Genomic DNA, 17,187 nt, shown 5'->3' on the forward strand with positions numbered 1-17,187 from the left:
CGGAGCGTAAAATTATAGTTAATCATTATTTTAAAGTTACATGGTAGAACAAAAGTTCTTATTTTTACAGATGGAAAATTAAAAATAATTTTTCTTAACATCTTTTAAAAAGATTATAAAAATTTTTATTTCTAGTTTATCTTAAGAATCATTAGATTTTCAAAACAGTAAGAAAGAAAATTTCCTACTAATTTCATTAGAGAGTCCGTGCTTTCTTCTTCTGTACTACTGAATGGGAATAAAAGCACACACATAACCTAAATTGTGTGTGTGTGTGTGTGTGTGTGTGTGTGTGTGTGTGTGTGTAGTGTATGTGTGTGATGGTCCTTTATACATTTCAGACACATTAATGGAACTACATTGTGAAGACCTAACCCCCAAATCTTCGCTTGCATAGTTTCTTATTTTTGGAAAATAGACCACTCTCTTTCAAACCACTAAATTTCAGACTGGTAGTCTGTCCTTTTAGAAATTAATTCCCTTGTAGTAGGAAGAGTTGTAAAATGCCTCAGAGGTCTTTATATCTATAGGAAGTAGCGTGTTTAGTTCTCATATTCTGTAAAAGAACAGGTTATAGTGTCAAAATGAGGTATCAGAAATGCCCAAGTATCCATTGTGTAATAAATTTGAGAACAAGGTTTAATTAGGGGTAAGTAGAAATCTGGAAGGTTTACTTATGGTAATTATGAGTTTATTGTAATACTACACAAAAACCACACTGAATTATATTTCTTCATTAAGTAGCTTTTCAGAATTTTTAAGAAATATTTTTACAGATATAGATTATGAAGTTTTATCTTTGGCACATATATAGTTTTCAAAACCTGTACCTGAAATTAGGTTAAATTTGACAGTTTACATTAATAATTGACCACTAAATTTAAAGGCACCTTCTTTAAGAAGTTCTCCCATTCATTTAGTTAGGTAGATTTAGTTGATTGACAGATTCTTATTTCTGCTACCTGGTAGATTAAAGAACAAAAATTACTCAGACAAGATACTCTGCCTTTTTAAAGGCAAGCTTGTTAAATATCCATAATGTATGGGCCACTTGGGGAAAATTCTGGAGATTCTGTTTATTAATTAAATGTTACCTTTGATCATGGCTCCATCCTAAAAGTGAGTTTTTTTAAAGTCAAGGAAGTATTCTTACAGATGGTGAAATAAAGCTACTTAGCTTATGTTATATGCATAAGTGGCCTAAAGAGCAAGGATGCATTTCATTTCAACGATACTTGGAAAATTGAACTGGCATATTCCTAAAATCACCAAAAGAAAAATGTCATCAGTTTTTGGAGTGTATAAAAACTTAAGATGTAAATATGGGTTTATAGTAAATGGAATCAGTAGTTGCTAATATTGGCTCTGTTGTGTAAGCTCTAAGACAAATAAGAGTGACATGATTAACACTTGAGAAAGACAATTTGAATCAGAAGTTTACATCTAAATACTAGTACTTTTTCTTAAATGATAGTTTCTTGAATATTAAAACATTAAAAATTTTTCAAACATCAAGCATCTTTCCTAAAGAATGAGATCCCATCTCTTTTTGGATTATAACTTTCTTTCAGGAATAACTGAGGATGTTACTAGGTTGTACAAAAGGATAATGAATATTTCCTTATTAGAATAATTTCTTATATTTCACACAGGGGATAGTTCTACCTTTTGTTTTTTAATAATCAGGTATGTTTTGGTTCTAAAGAGTGGCTTAATAAATGTAATTATTGAAAGGTTATTCAATATCAAAATACATTTCACCAATTAGATTATCTTCATGAGGTAAGTTGCTTATTTCTATAAACTTTTCATATTTGCAGTCAACATTTGCAATATTTGATTTGGCAATGTGCTGTTATCTATAAAACAATAATTTGTATAGGTGAGAAATGTTACGTGTTTCCCATTTTTTTGTTGTTGCCGTAAGACGGTTCATATGTATTTATTTTAACTACCAAGACTGAGAATAATCTGATAGTGGTCATTACAATTTTCTTCATCTGGTTACATCTTTACCTATTCTATTTTATGACTTTATAAACTGACTGGAATTTGAGCTCTTTCTTCAATACAGTTGTTTTAATTAACATACATATCTGTTATGATTTCTTAAAAAGAGTTGTTTGGGGGGCTAATTTGAAATTAAACTTAAAATTGATATGTATTTTTATTTTATAGTGAATATATTTAAAAAATAAAATGTCCTGAAAATGTCTTTTATAATGATTTTCAGGGCCCAGCACTAGAAGATTTCAGTCATCTGCCACCAGAACAGAGACGTAAAAAGCTGCAGCAGCGCATCGATGAACTTAACCGAGAACTACAAAAAGAATCAGACCAAAAGTATTTTCCATTAAGTCTTTTCTACCATATTATTCTTTAAGAGATTGACTCTCAATGATGTGTTTAAATGTGATGTATAAAGGTTTAAAAATCATATATCCTAATTGAAATACCTTTTGAGGGAAAAGTAGACTCCTAAACTTAGAAAAATTTTATGGTTGCCATGTCACAGGTAATAATGAAATGTTAGTTTCTTAGGTTGCAGCTTACCCCTTGGATGCCAGTAGTCTATATTTGTGCTTTCCCTAATACTGCAAAATAGTTTAAGGATTCATTTTCAAAATTGTTTCACCAGCACTAACCATCTCTTACACTTTGATATATTTCATTTTGCCTCAATATATACATTGAGTTCAGTCAAAACCTAAAGCTTTAATTATTTCGTTTGCAGCAAATAATACTTATTACTTACAGCTTCAGATTCATGGATTTGAAGCTGTAATTTTTTTCAATTTTATGTAAAATTTCCTTTAGTTCTGTTTTGTTTTCATGAACAGATAGTTATGATGAATAAAGGGTTATTAAGTGAATTGGTACCTTACTATCTGCTTTTATACTGAAGATAAAATTGGAGCTTAAACTATAACATAAGTGATTGAAGGTTTTTGGGTTGTTTTTGTTTTTTTGCAGCTCAGGCAGTTACATTCCAGATTTAGTGTTTTGTTTTGTTTTTCTTGTTATTGAAGTATAGTTGACACACAATGTCAGTTCAGTTTCAGGTGTAGAAGTGATTAAAAATTTGATCTTAAGAGTTGTACATTGGTATGATAGTATACTTAATTGAAAATTAAATATTGTAATGTAGTCAATTCTCATTATTTGTAGTAGTTATATTCTATAAAGTCACTGTGAATAGTGAAGTACAGGTTTAAGCTCCATTTAGCCTCTGGTCACATTTTTATCAACTGATCAATTGTAACTTTATTTTGTTTTGTTTTAAGATTTTATTTATTTGAGAAAGAATGAGTGGGGGGGAGGGGCAGAAGGAGAGGGAGAGGGAAATCTGAAGCAGACTCCTGGCTGAGCATGGAGTCCAACACAGGGCTTGATCCCAGGATTCTGAGATCATGACCTGAGCTGAAATCAAGAGTCGGATGCTTAACCACTGAGCTGCCCAGATTATAACCCTGTTTTATATGTGTTTCTTTTTGAAGACACATAATTTAATTTATACTGTTCATTCATTAACTTGAACTCAGGCCCAGTAGCACTGTAACTCATGCATTAAAAAGCCTGTCTAACCACATGTATTTTCTCGATAAGGCACCTCACAGCCTCCTTGCACTTAGAAGCACTAGATAATACTTCACCACACTTAAGGGCTTATTTTAAAAAGAAAAATGAACAAAGAGCACACAGTTAAAGAAACATGGCACTAGGAGGACAACAAAAAGGATACCTGTTCAGGGTGTCTAGAACTTAGGAAAGAAGGAAGACTGGAAATTTGAGTATTCTCTGAAGATAGTAAGAGTCAATTATATCTCAGTAAGACTAGAAAACAAAAACAAGAGACATTTTCAAAAATGAATGTAGGATGAGGTGAGAAGAAACATTTGTCATTTTATGTAACAAACATTTAGAGTTTGAACAGAAGTAGAGAAGAACCAGAGAGGGAGAAGAGATAGTAGAGGTGAGAAGGGAAAAGAAAATGGAACCTCCAGGAAATCAAGGTGGAAAAGATTATTAGAGTGTTAGTCAGTAATGTCAGATATTAGAGGGAGTCACAGAGTGCTGATTGAGGTATAACTGGCAGTGATATGATTAGAGAAATGAAGAAGAGATGAATGAACTGGGAGAGGGACAGGTGAAAGATGGCATTCCTATTTCTAGCATAGTTGAGTGGGAGGACAAAGATGCTGTGATTTAAGATGAGGCACACTGAGGAATGTATGACTGCATGGGGATATAATAAATTTGATTTCAGAAGCGAATTTAAGAATATTGAAAAATATTTTTCCAGGCCTTAATTTAACCTATATATGTACAAAGACATACATAATATATATATACACACACACAATAAACATATATACAGTATGTATTTATACTATGTATAAAATCTTATAAATGAGAAGCAAGAAATTAGAAATCTATTTTTTTATTCCAAATATTTGAGAAGACGGTCTCCATAAATTACTTACTCTGTATACATTATCATCTTTATGCAGGTTATCTTTAGCTGGTAATGTTTGACTAAATTTAAAGAAATGGGACTCTTAAGATCAGGCTATGTGAGATTCACCAGAATCATTCCAGGTATGTTTACCTGGAAACATAAGAAGTGAATATTCTGTGACTTCCTTCCCATTTCCAGAGAAGCACTCAACAAAATGAAAGATGTGTATGAGAAAAATCCACAAATGGGGGATCCAGGGAGTTTGCAGCCTAAATTAGCAGAGACCATGAATAACATTGACCGCCTACGAATGGAAATCCATAAGAATGAGGTAGGTTAGTTTTGCAGTTGTCTAAGGTAAAATCATTTTTATAAACTTCATTATGATAGGTTGGTTTTTGCTACAATTTCTTCAAATTTTTATTTAATTTTAGGGTATATGGTCTAAAAGGGATCATTATAGTATATAGTCTTTAGAATTAGTTCCTCATTCAAGTTTTTCTTAATTAAAACTATGTAAAACTAAACCTGCTTTTCTTACCAGCAGTAAAGTTGGTCATTGATCAAACCAGAATAAAGGTTTCCCTTCTTTAAGAAATAGGTAATTATAAAAACTTAAAGCACATTTGAAATGTAGACTATCTTGGGAACTTTTAAAAATATTTATTGAGCTAAGTTTTACTTATTTTTTTTCCCTAAGGCTTGGCTCTCTGAAGTTGAAGGCAAAACAGGTGGGAGAGGAGACAGAAGACATAGCAGTGACATAAATCATCTTGTAACACAGGGACGAGAAAGGTCACTTTTTGCATTTTATGTGTATTTCTTCTTTTCCCTCAAATTTTTCTCACCTTTTTGTCCTAAAATTCAGAGTTCTTCCCTGATTTAGTAGGTTTGGCTTTTAATAACATTAGTTTTGTGAACTTAAATGACTTTCTGTTTCTTTACAGTAGCTACAGGTAAAATATGAAATTTCCTATTAATGGTCTGTATTAGATTGTCATGCATCCAAAAACAGAGATAGGAACAGAAAATTTGTGGAGCTACAGTCTGGAGGCATAGGCTCCTCTGACCTGGGAATATTCCAAGGTTTAGATGGAGTTGGGTGGCGTATGCCAAAGAAAAACTTAACTATTAAATTGCTCAAAGTTTTGTGAAGGAAAAAGAAATCTGTATTGTTAGTTTGCATCACAGCTTCCGAAAGGCATTTTGCTAAGTTTCCATGTTTTCATACCATTTGTGATATTTCCCCCACTGTGTATATGTCTTCTCCCACTCCTCTACTAACATCCAACAAATTAGGATTCTCTTTAGAGAGAATTTGAGAGATCTAGTATAAAATCTTGGCTTACTACTTAATTACAGTGCAATTTGAGCAAGTTTGTTTTTAATAATCTGAGTCTGTTTCTTAAAATATAAAATAGAGATTAAAATACCTATCATACAGGGTTATTAGTAATAAATGAAATAATGTACATAAAGCACCTCGTAGTAAAATACCTGGGAATAGTATGTGCTTGATAAATTTTAGTTCTTCCTTCTCTTTTCTTATGTTATCACTCTTGAAAGAGTACCTATCTTTAGTATCTCAAGAGATACTTAAAAATATACCGGTTTTTGTTACTAGGTAAAACCTAGATTAAAGTAATATAATCTCTAGTTTGTGTTATTTAAGAACATGGCTTCCAAAGTGCTTTTAATTTCTATTCATACAGATTTTCCCATTACCTTATTCAGTCATTTGATTCTTTAGCAAAATTATTAACACTTTTCTCTTTTTAAAAAAATTTTAAGAAAAAAAACACCTTTGGATTACCCGTTCTTTTGAATTTTCTGAGTTTTACTAACTTCATTGTTGGCATGATTAATTGGAAGTTAACTTTATTAGGAGTCTTTTTGCTTTCAGGGACAGAATAAATACCCAAACTGGCTTAAACTAAAAAGGGATTTTATTGGCTTGCTCTAGGGAGAGCTTGATCTAGGAACTCAGATGATAGAACTGTTTCTCTCCACCTTAGAGTTCTGCCTTCTCCTATGTTGGCTCCATTTGAAGGCTTCATATGATGAGCTTCCAGAGTTTGAGGCTCATATTTCTCCAGGTTCAAGTCCAGTAGAGAAGGCAGGGAGGGAGCTTCTCTTCAGTCCTAAAGAAAAGTCTCTGGGGTCTGTTCTACCTGATTGGGTTATAAGCCTCTTCATGAACTGTTCACTCTGACCATACACGTGCTGTGTTGACACAGGCCCTTTGCAGTCAGGACAAAGCTCTGCCTGAAGCCTGGGAACTGAACATGGGTCTGGATGGGTCCCCTATGGAATTTTAGGGTGCTTTTGCCAAAAGAGGAGGTAATAAATCTGCAGTGATGAAAGACAAGTGTCCCCTCCATTTCTCCCATTTTATCTCTGGACCCAGTGATAGTGAGACATACTTATGAATGCATGCCATATGCCTAGAACATTGTAATTTTTTAATTTCAGGAGATTCAACAAAGAAGTATTTTGTATTACCAGCAATTTATGTATATCATCAAGATTGAAGAAAATAAAGGCTCAATTTGAAACTGTGTCGTTGATATTTAGTTCTCTGAATTGATCTGAGGAATTCAGCTTGTAGATAGCATAAAAAGTTCCCATGTTTGTGATATTTGATGAGGTATACTTTTATGTTTTATAGTCCCGAGGGAAGTTACACTGATGATGCAAACCAAGAAGTCCGTGGACCAACTCAACAACATGGTCACCACAGTGAGTTTGATGATGAATTTGAAGATGACGATCCTTTGCCTGCTATTGGACACTGCAAAGCTATCTACCCTTTTGATGGTATAATTTTCTGTTGTGTTTGATAAAAACTGGTTTCTTAAAGTCTACATACATTGAATCATGCACTTTAGTGTTCTTAGTTTTATAGTTCATTGTCAGCAAATTGTAATCCCAGCTCATTAGTATGAATATTTTTGTTTTAACTATATTACAAATAGAGGTTTTTCTTCAGTACATGACACTGAAAGAAAATTACTTGTGTTATCAGCATCCTAGTACAGATTTCATTTATCAACTTTGGTCGATAACAGAATTTAATTTCCCCCAGATATCTTAATAATACTACATGTACTCATCACAGGTGAAGCAGCTTGAGCATGTAGCTCAACCTAGGAAGTAAAAGGCTAGCAGATGCCACTTTAATCTCTTCCTTGTAACATGCTATCATTGAGAGACAGGTACAAGGCACATGGCATAACTGAATGCCCCTATTATATTCAGACCCTGTAGGCTATATTTTCAAGTGAGAGAAGGAGAGAATATGGTTGCTTTTGACTATGCCGTCCCTCCCTTCTGATGGTTGGAGAACAGTTCCTGTGAGGGAAGGAAGACACTGTGATTCTCTCTTGGAGATTTTTTGTTGCCCTTCCGTCTCTTGGGACTGTGAAAAATCCTTTTCCTAAATTAACAGAGGAGCAGAGTAACACTTCCATAATCATTTGTTATAAAGTGGCATATGATTTAAGGTCCTTCCCCACCCATCCATTGTATTGATTTTAAAGTTGAATAAAGTTTTTAGTTACTCCTCATTCTGAGAAAGTAGTATTTAAGTTCTTCCTCTAACGTTACCTGGAGAATTTAGCATATGTTAAATGAAGATTCATTAGTGAAAATGCTAATTTACTGCTAATCTGGTTGGAAGTGGTTGGTAGTGGAGAAGGAGGAGAGCCCTGAGTGGAGAAGGAGAGCCGGGAGTCTGAGGAGATTTCGAAGAAAGTTCATGCTTTGTGGCTATGACTATTCTGCCTCCACCGTCAGCGCAACTGAACCTGTGTTTTTCTCTATTCCCTCTCCAAGATATATTCTTCTCTTCTTTCTTCCCACCCTCCAGTAATATTTTCCTGATCCATACCTCATGAATTTTCTAGATAGCAATGCCACTCAAATTTGGGAAAGGAGGGGCACCTGGGTGGCTCAGTTGTCAAGCGTCTGCCTTTGGCTCAGGTCATGACCCTGGGGTGCTGGGTTTGATCCCCACATCAGGCTCCCTGCTCAGTGGGAAGTCTGTTTCTCCCTCTCCCCACTGCTTGTATTCCCTCTCATGCTGCCTTTTTCTGTCTTTTTCTCTTTTTCTGTCAAATAAATAAATAAAATCTTTTAAAAAAAAAAAAAAACTGGAAAGGAATTGAAGTAGTGAAATAAGAGTATCCTGTCAAAAACACATGTAATGTAGCTAAGATATTTCATCTGCATTGGGGGGGGTGATATCAATGCCAGTTTCCCAGGGTTATTATGCATTTCCAGTGACATAATGTTTGTGAAAGTGTTGGTTAAACTAAAGCATCATAGAGCTGTTGCTAATGAGAGTTAGTGGGCTCTTGGTTCCAGGTACATTGAAATCTAGTAGGTTTTCATGTTGTTTTGTATATTTGTAACTTTTATTTGAAGTTATTAATTATGCTTGTGCTATGAAAACTCTCATTTAGGACATAATGAAGGTACCCTGGCAATGAAAGAAGGTGAAGTTCTATACATAATTGAGGAAGACAAAGGTGATGGATGGACAAGAGCTCGGAGACAGAATGGTGAAGAAGGCTACGTTCCCACATCATACATAGATGTAACTCTAGAGAAAAACAGTAAAGGTGCAGTAACTTACATCTAAACTAACCAGGCAGTTTTGTGATGTGTATGACATAGGAACGATAACATAAAACAAAATACATGGGTGGGAAAACAAGAAAACTTAAAGGCATCCAAGATACATTGTTCACTATGTGAGCTGAGTGTAGGCTCGATCTTAAAGATGTGAATATTATTACCACAAGAAACTGTTGTCATGATGTTTTACCATTTGAATGACGTTGGTGTGAAGCTTTATTGATGTAAAGCTTTATTGGTGTAAAGCCTTTTGCTTTATGTCCTGCTTAAGTCTCTGTGAAAGATTTGTGTTTTTCTGCCTTATAAGTCATAGAATTTGATCTGTTGGGCAGGAATCCAGATATAGGAAGCCCTCCTCCTCCAACACACACTTTGCTTCATAAAACACAGTGACTGTAAGTGAATTCAAATAAGTAAAACTGCTCTGAAAGCTAACTCCCAAAAGAGTGGTTTGGCCTAGGAGTTTGAATTTTTGTAGCTGCAGTTTCCAGGAAGAAGAGTAATAGTTGGCTAATTGAAAAAATCAATACGGTCATTTTCGGTTTTCTCCCTATTCTTAGCTTTGTTTTCTTAAAGGAAGAAAACAAACACTTCGAACATAAATCTATATTAGTTGTAGGCTAATCAAGAGACCTGTAAAAGAAATCAACCTGGTCTCGCTCTTACGTGAATAAAATGGAGTTTTTTTGAGACCTGAAAATATTTTCATCTAGTATATTAATAATTTTCAGTAATGTATAGTCTTCCTTCCAGATTAATACTTATAGTTTTTCATCTTGAAAAATGTCTTTTGGGAAATAACCACTTTTGTGATGATTTAGCAATTCTACATAGGAAAATAGATTCTAAATAAACTGAGAGGAAATCTTGAATGGAAGGAAAGTACTGGCAAATTTTTACTTAGAAAAGAAAAACCTTTTTTGACTAACTGGGTTATAGGACTTTGTATCACCGTTTAGGACATTTCCTTATTTTAGCTCAATCATCAATTCAAGATTATTTTTTTCCAATTAATTTTAACAAGCATTTGTTGGAAAATGCTATATAATTAAGGATTGTGCAGTGCTGGTCATGTGGGGAAGTAAAGCAAAGAAGCAATTAAGAGACTGGTCCTTGATTTTGCTCACGTCCAGATTTTTCTGGTGTTTTCACATAGCTGACTATTAAAATGATTTTAGACATTTGAGACAGACACTTTAAACTGAATACCCCTTTTGGTCTTACCAAAGGTCTTCAGTAATTGTTCTTTTTTTTTTCCTCCTGGACTACAGGTTCCTGAAGAGGGTTTCTGAGGAAATGGGCAAGATGTTGAAGGAGGTTACATGCAGCTGCTTTTAGGGGGAGGGTATTAAGTTGTCAGGCTCAGAGAGTGAGAGAAGCAAATTGCATGAATGCATGCAGACATTTTTTTTTCTTTTTTTTTTTTTTTACTAACTTCATTATCATTTCCATACATTGTTTTAAAGAATCATTGTTAATACCAGTCCTTAAATTCCTCATTCACAATTATTCACATAAAGGGGAAAAAAACCAAAATGGCCAACTTTTTTTCCATTTGTTTTACTGATATTTAAGTCAGAAAAAACGTAAAGCTGTCATGAAATTTGTCTTCCATTTGGCTGTCCCAACAGGACCGTCTATCCCAGCTCTGTTTTAATTGGCCTTTAGACCCATTGTCTTTTAGACCCCTTGCCATTTGTCAGCGTCTGCCTGCGCCACCTCTGTGCTTGCTTAACATCCTGTTGCATGTCTAGAGCGATTGGGCTAGAGTTTTCAGGCATGTCTTTATAATCCCTTGTTCTTGTCAAAGTCTTTGTTTTGTTTTACATTTGTAGTGCAAGACACTTTGTCAGACATCTCCAGCACTAATGTTTCCATCCTAGTATTCGTGTACCCTACTATAACTTCCCGACTGCAAACATTCCAGTTTGGGCATTATGAAGAAGTAGTTTGTGAACCTGAAGTATTTATGATAAGAAAAAGAAAACATCTCTGCTCTAGCCTACAGCCCAGTTGAAAGAACTCCGAAATGTAATACATCTTCACCTCAGTCTGAGAAGAATCTATAGTCAGCACTGAAATCCTGGCATAATAAACACAAGATACTCACCACCTCAAGACAAAGGACTGTTGTCAGAAGTCAGCTGCTTCCATTCAAATGCTGCCTTAAACTAGAGTGCCTAAATCTGTTGATTGCCAACACTACCACTACAGTATCCCACAAAGGGCTTTATGTGTCAGCTCAGTGCGACCTCCTTTAACTCGGCAGCGCTGCTGCAGATGCCGACCTAGCCTTGGTAGGTGGCTTTTAGAGCTCTACCATGTTTGATGGTGCATCTTCAAATTTATGCATCAAGCTAAAGACATGTCCAAGTCCATTTTACTTTACTCAGTGTTTTTATGAGAAGTTTTATGGACCCCCCCATTGTGTTTTAATTTGGGGTGACCATGTTCTTATTTGATTATTACAACGATAGTCTGTTTCCAAGTGATGCTTTTGTTTGAACCAGATAAAATTTAGTGAAACTTTGTAATGATCTATGTGCACTTTTACTTGTAAAATGGAAATTTCTGTATGTTTATACTTGTAAATATAATTGTCCTTAGTGCCCCTGTTGCTCATGTTGTCCTGCCTCACATATGTGATTCTGTTAATGACTTGTATCTTAACGAATTTCTTAGTGGTGTTTAACAGGGAGATGGGCATGGGTTGGGGGGTTGGTATTTGTACCACAGAAGCTTCATTAATTTTGTTTGTTACTGTTTTGAGGGAAGAAAGAACATGAAATGGTCTGTGTATTATTGGATTTTAAGCAATATTTTAGAAGCTGTGTGACTGCTTTAATAATTTTTCCCCAGTGTTATTTGAATCGTACTACCAGTTATACTGAAGCTGAATGACAATTGTGTGAAAGTTAATGCCTTCCTAAGATCAAGTACACCCGTGTTACACAGCTGACATAAAATAGTGTATTACCTTTGAGGCTAGTAAACTATATAGCTTAGACTTTGAATCTCTTTACAGGGTTATTTATATAATGTGACATTATTCAGTACTGACGGACTACATAAAGTAGTTTTAAAATCTAGTGCTATTTTTATTTTAAAGGTTAGCAGTGAGGAGGAAATGTGATCTGGCTGTGTTTGTCCTCTGTACAAAGCCTGAAGTGCTTGTGTTTTTTTGGCTGACAGCCACAGAGGGCAAAGTTTAAGGTTTTCTTGTAAGGACTAACTGTTCTTTTCAAGCTACTGTTTGTTTTTCTCAAAGCAGGATTTGCTTCCGTAGGAGGCAGGGTCCTTCACGTGGAATAGTGCAACCTGTACTTGGGTTATTACAATAGGACAGACATTTGTACTTATACAGTTTAAATCATTCTTAAATTTTGAACATGTGAATTGTCCAAAAGAAATCTTTAATTTTTCAGTAATTTTTACTCTTTTTGTGCACATGTTGATTTAATGGTAAATGCTTTGTTTAAGATCGTGTTCTCTGTTGAGAATATTTTCACAGAATAAAACAATCTTTTCATGGTCAGTTTAAGTTGTATAGTGTGTTATCTCTTATTCCTATGTGAACTAAGGAGATGTAATGATTTTGTTCTTCGTTGTGCTGAATTCCTGATGATCCAAAGTAGACGACAAGTTCCAGAAGTGGAAGTATCTGTGTTGGGTGACATTTTTTGCAAAGCAGTTTTGGAAATGTTTATTCTAGTTTTAGTTTCTTTCAAGCTTTCCTAAAGGTAAGAAAAACTGTTTCTCTTTTAGAGTAATTTTAAATTGAGTGTAATAACTTGGATCTTTTAATCTCTATTTTACCATAGCTATGTTGCACAGACTTTCATTTTACACCATCTTATCCTCAGCATCCATAGAAAGTGTCACTGTACCATAGACTGATCTGTCCACATGCTGGTCAGCATTTACTGTGCTTCTCCTTGAATTCCTGGTCAGAGAGCACCTGTATCCTCCTGGCATTTCAAAGCATGGGAAGGCAGTGTTTGTCACAGTAGTGTCATATCTGACATTTTAGGAAGTCTTAATTTCAGAAGGCTCAGCTTTTTAAAAGGGGAAATATGAAACCATGACTGTTAACTTCTAGAAGCCCTAGAAAATACTAAAACTCTGGGTTGATCCTGAATAATAACAGGTTGTAATTGCTGTGATTAGAATTTAGAGATCCATGCTGAGCTTGGAAGTATGGACACATACAAAATAGCAGGAAAACGGTGTCAACAACAAAAACTCAAAACAATGAGAAGGGCTTTTAAACTATCTGAATTGAGATCAAGGAAGTCAAATCTACTTGCTAGGGAAAGATAACATCCTTATAACAATATTAACAAGAGAGAAAGGATCTCCAGACTTGTTGAAAAGGATAGATTTTCTTTGTGAGAAGGTATTCATTTAGATGAAAAAATATTAAACACCAAACCTATTTCAATGAACTCATAAACCTAGGGCCAAATATATTCTCAAGTATAGTTACTGTGAATAAGAAACTATTGGAAATTTAAGAGATGCCAAAAGATTAGGGGTGGGAAAAGAGAAAATGTGAACAGTAAACTCTGGGAAGTTTGACAAGTCTTAAAAGTACTGGGCAGTTTTGTCGACATTTAGAAGAAAATGTAATGGGCAACTGACCTAGATCCTAAGAAAAAGACACATCAAATTAGCCTCATTCCTTTCTTTAGATACAGTTGGGAAACTCGAGATAAATGTATTTATTTCAGGACTTCCCAGGATTTCTTACTCATTTTTGTAAGATGGTGATAGCATTGTTGGAGAAAATGGGAGCTTGCAACAAGCTGATACGGTAAACCCAGAATGTCAACCCTTGAGGAAAATTTCTTGTGGAAATTATGTGTATGTTATGAACCATACAGAATAAATCTAAGTGTATCACGCAATTTAAATAGAAAATTACCATTTTCTTTTCCATGAAGGATAACCACTATCCCGAAATTCTTAGTTTTTGTTTTCTCAGTTTCTCTGCGTGTTACTACAAGAGTATTTTTTCCTAAACCTGATTAGCGTTCCATGTTTCTGAGTAAAGAAGTTGTCATACTCTATATGTGCAGGCCGGATATTGAACCAGTGCACACCGATACAACCATGGTTAATATTAATACTGAAATATTTCCATACCAGTTGGTAAATGGTAATTCCAGAAACTTGTAAAACCAAGTTTGAGTACATGTGGTTTCTCAGAAACCACACATGATACTTTGTGATGTATTTCAGTTTTGGGCAATGAGGACAAAGGTGAAGGAATTGCTATAGGTTTACTATTTGAAATAATAAATAAAGTATTTATTTGTGTATTTTATAACAGTGTGTTAAAGTATTCATAAAAATATGTGTTACCTAGGAATATTTTCAAAAGATGTACAAGAGTTTGGTGAAGAAATTTTTAAACTTTAAAAATCTGAAAAAAACTTCAGAAAAATAAATAGTAAACCCTTGAGTGGAAGAGGAACCTGGCCAGCCAAGCTGAAGAAGAGCTCTGTTCATCCTCCCAAAGAAATGGCACATCCTGGGGCGCCTGGGTGGCTCAGTGGTTTAAAGCCTCTGCCTTCAGCTCAGGTCATGGTCCTAGGGTCCTGGGATTGAGCCCCACATCGGCCTCTCTGCTCAGCGGGGAGACTGCTTCCTCCTCTCTCTCTGCCTGTCTCTCTGCCTATCTGTGATCTCTGTCAAATAAATAAAATCTTTAAAAAAAGAAAAGAAATGGCTCATCCTGCTCAAGGGGAGGTGTCTCTAAGCTCTGGTAGCAGCTGGGAAGATTGGGAGTGGGTAGGCATAAGTGTTAGGGACATAGCCCTTTGTGGTGGAGGATAACCTGCCTTGTGCACTGAAGCGATGTGAGGAGAGTGACTGTACCAGGATTCTTAAGTCCAAAAGAGAACGCTCTCCCCAGGTGATAGCACAACCCCTGCTCTTTTCTTCCCCCTCTTCCCTTGTCTGGTCTCTGGAGAGGAGTATCATTGTTTGTCTGCCCTCTTCATCTCCACAGCCCATCTCCATCTCCACTGCCCTCTTACACTCACTGGCCTGACCAAGCTGCTCTGTCCCAGGGCCAGCAGAAGCCTGGCAGACTTGCCTAGTTTTATATTCTCTTTGCTATCCCCTTCTTTGTCCTGAATCATAACTGGCATCTGACCAATCATTGGTTCTTTCTGGTTTGGCCAATATGGGAACCAGTTTGGGTGTGGAATGAGACAGACCTCACATACAAGTTCCCAGTTCATCCCAGATCATCAATCCCCATCCAACCAGTACTCCCCCAACCAGTACTTCCTCTAGCTGTGAGCTCCTACCACTGGCTCTTGGCATATAGCCAGCACCCAGATGGCACTATCCTGTCCAATGAGGTAAGAGGTGGATCAGCAGCATGTCCCTTCTCTTTAGGTGCCAAACAGCACATTAGTAAATTAATGACTATCAGTTGAATGGGGGATGTCACTGGAAGAGTTCGCAGCCTTTTATCAAATAGTGAGGATATCATTTAGCTGGTGAGAGCCATGCTAAACAAAAAATTCTATCAGCCCAGCTGTTCAAAGTGATTTGGAAATTATTAGTGGTTGCTGAATGTGCTACTTTCATCGCTTTAGATTTGTTTTATTGTGTAGTTTATTTAAAGGATTAAGGATTATTTTACTAGAGTTGCACATTGATGTGTATGAACTTATTAGTTCATGTGATTTCTATATTATTAACATTCTACTTTTAAATATTTTGAATACTGCATGGTATCTTCTGAGACTTGCTTTTTCACTCAACGCTCTTAAGATTTATTCATGTTTATGTATAGTTCATTTTAGTATGTATAGTATCCCATTACATAAATACACAATATATCCATCTTCCTGTTGATGGATATGTGTGCTTCTTCCTGTTTCCTGTGTTGCTATGTACATCCATATGCATGTTTATTGATAACAAAAGTTCTGTGTTGCTAGTTCGTGGGTTATATTTATCTTCAGTTTTTAAAAAATGACACCTTTTCCTTCAGAGCGATTATAACAGTTTTACACACCTACAACTTGTGTATGAGTTACTTACGCTCCATAACCTGGCCAACACTTGGGAGTTAGTCTTTTCAATTTTTGTCAGTTCAGTGAATGAAAATGGCCTTTCATTGTAGTCTTATTTGCTTTCCCTGTGTATTGATGAAATTGAAAATCTTTTGTGTTTCCTTTTCTGTGAAAAGCCAATTTTTATCTTTTGCCCTTTTTCTGTTGTTGATTGTCTTTCTGTATTCATGGGAATTCTTCATACATTAAGGGTGCTAATTATCTTGCTATGTAGCATAGCTGGTGACTGGCTTAGTTTCTAAGAAGGTTGCAGTCAAGGTGTTGGTCAAGGTTGCAATCATCTCGAGGCTTTTTGTGGACCTGGGGGGTCCACTTGCAAGATGATTCACATGATTGTTGGCAGGTCTCGGGACTTTGTCATGTGGACATCTTCATAGGGATGCTCAGAACATGGTGTCTTGCTTCCCTCAGTGAGGTATCCACAAGAGAAAAAACTCAAGACAGAGGCATAGTTTTTATAACCTAATCTCAGACATAATATACCATGACTCCTGCCATATGTACTTGGTGATGCAAAACAAACCTGGTGCAATGTAGAAGGGGACAACGGAAGGGTGTGAATATTAGGTGGCAGGGAACAGGTGTAGCCAATGTTGGAGGCTGCATTTGTAATATGATATTCTTTGATGAATAGAAGTTTGTTTTAATATAGACTGATTTTTTTATAGTTAATGCTTTTTCTGTCTAGTTTAAAAAATTCTTCCTTGATTCAAAGTAAAAAGTAAAAAATTCTGGATTTCCTTCTAAATATTTTATGGTTTTGCCTTTCACATAGAAGCTCTTAATTCATCTAGATTTTATTTTAGTTTATGATAGGAGACAAGGGGCCATTTTCCTCTCCTTTTCATTTGCTTAACCAATTGTCCAAGAGTTATTTATTTAAAAAGTTGCCCTTTCCCCCACTGATTGCCAGTGTTACTTCTGTCATATCAAATTTCCAGTGATAATTATTATAGCTTCATAATGAACTTTTCTATCTAGTAGAACAGATTTCTC

At 35.5% G+C, this 17,187-nt stretch overlaps 1 protein-coding gene across 3 annotated transcripts in view; it reads left to right on the forward strand.

Annotated features, from left to right (window-relative positions):
* Positions 1 to 12,632, forward strand: part of FNBP1L (formin binding protein 1 like) — a 99,954-nt gene extending 87,322 nt beyond the window's left edge. For 2 of the 3 annotated variants that reach the window (XM_044238709.1, XM_044238707.1), the window contains 5 exons: positions 2,234 to 2,343; positions 4,658 to 4,790; positions 5,160 to 5,254; positions 7,128 to 7,276; positions 8,923 to 12,632. In XM_044238709.1, coding sequence (XP_044094644.1) covers positions 2,234 to 2,343; positions 4,658 to 4,790; positions 5,160 to 5,254; positions 7,128 to 7,276; positions 8,923 to 9,101 — 666 coding nt within the window. In that variant the 3' untranslated portion in view covers positions 9,102 to 12,632. The remainder of the gene's footprint in view (positions 1 to 2,233; positions 2,344 to 4,657; positions 4,791 to 5,159; positions 5,255 to 7,127; positions 7,277 to 8,922) is intronic. The other variant, XM_044238708.1, reaches the window with a different exon arrangement.
* The last annotated feature ends 4,555 nt before the right edge of the window (positions 12,633 to 17,187 follow it).

Source organism: Neovison vison, chromosome 2 (assembly GCF_020171115.1).
Source record: "Neovison vison isolate M4711 chromosome 2, ASM_NN_V1, whole genome shotgun sequence".
Lineage (NCBI taxonomy): Eukaryota > Metazoa > Chordata > Mammalia > Carnivora > Mustelidae > Neogale > Neogale vison.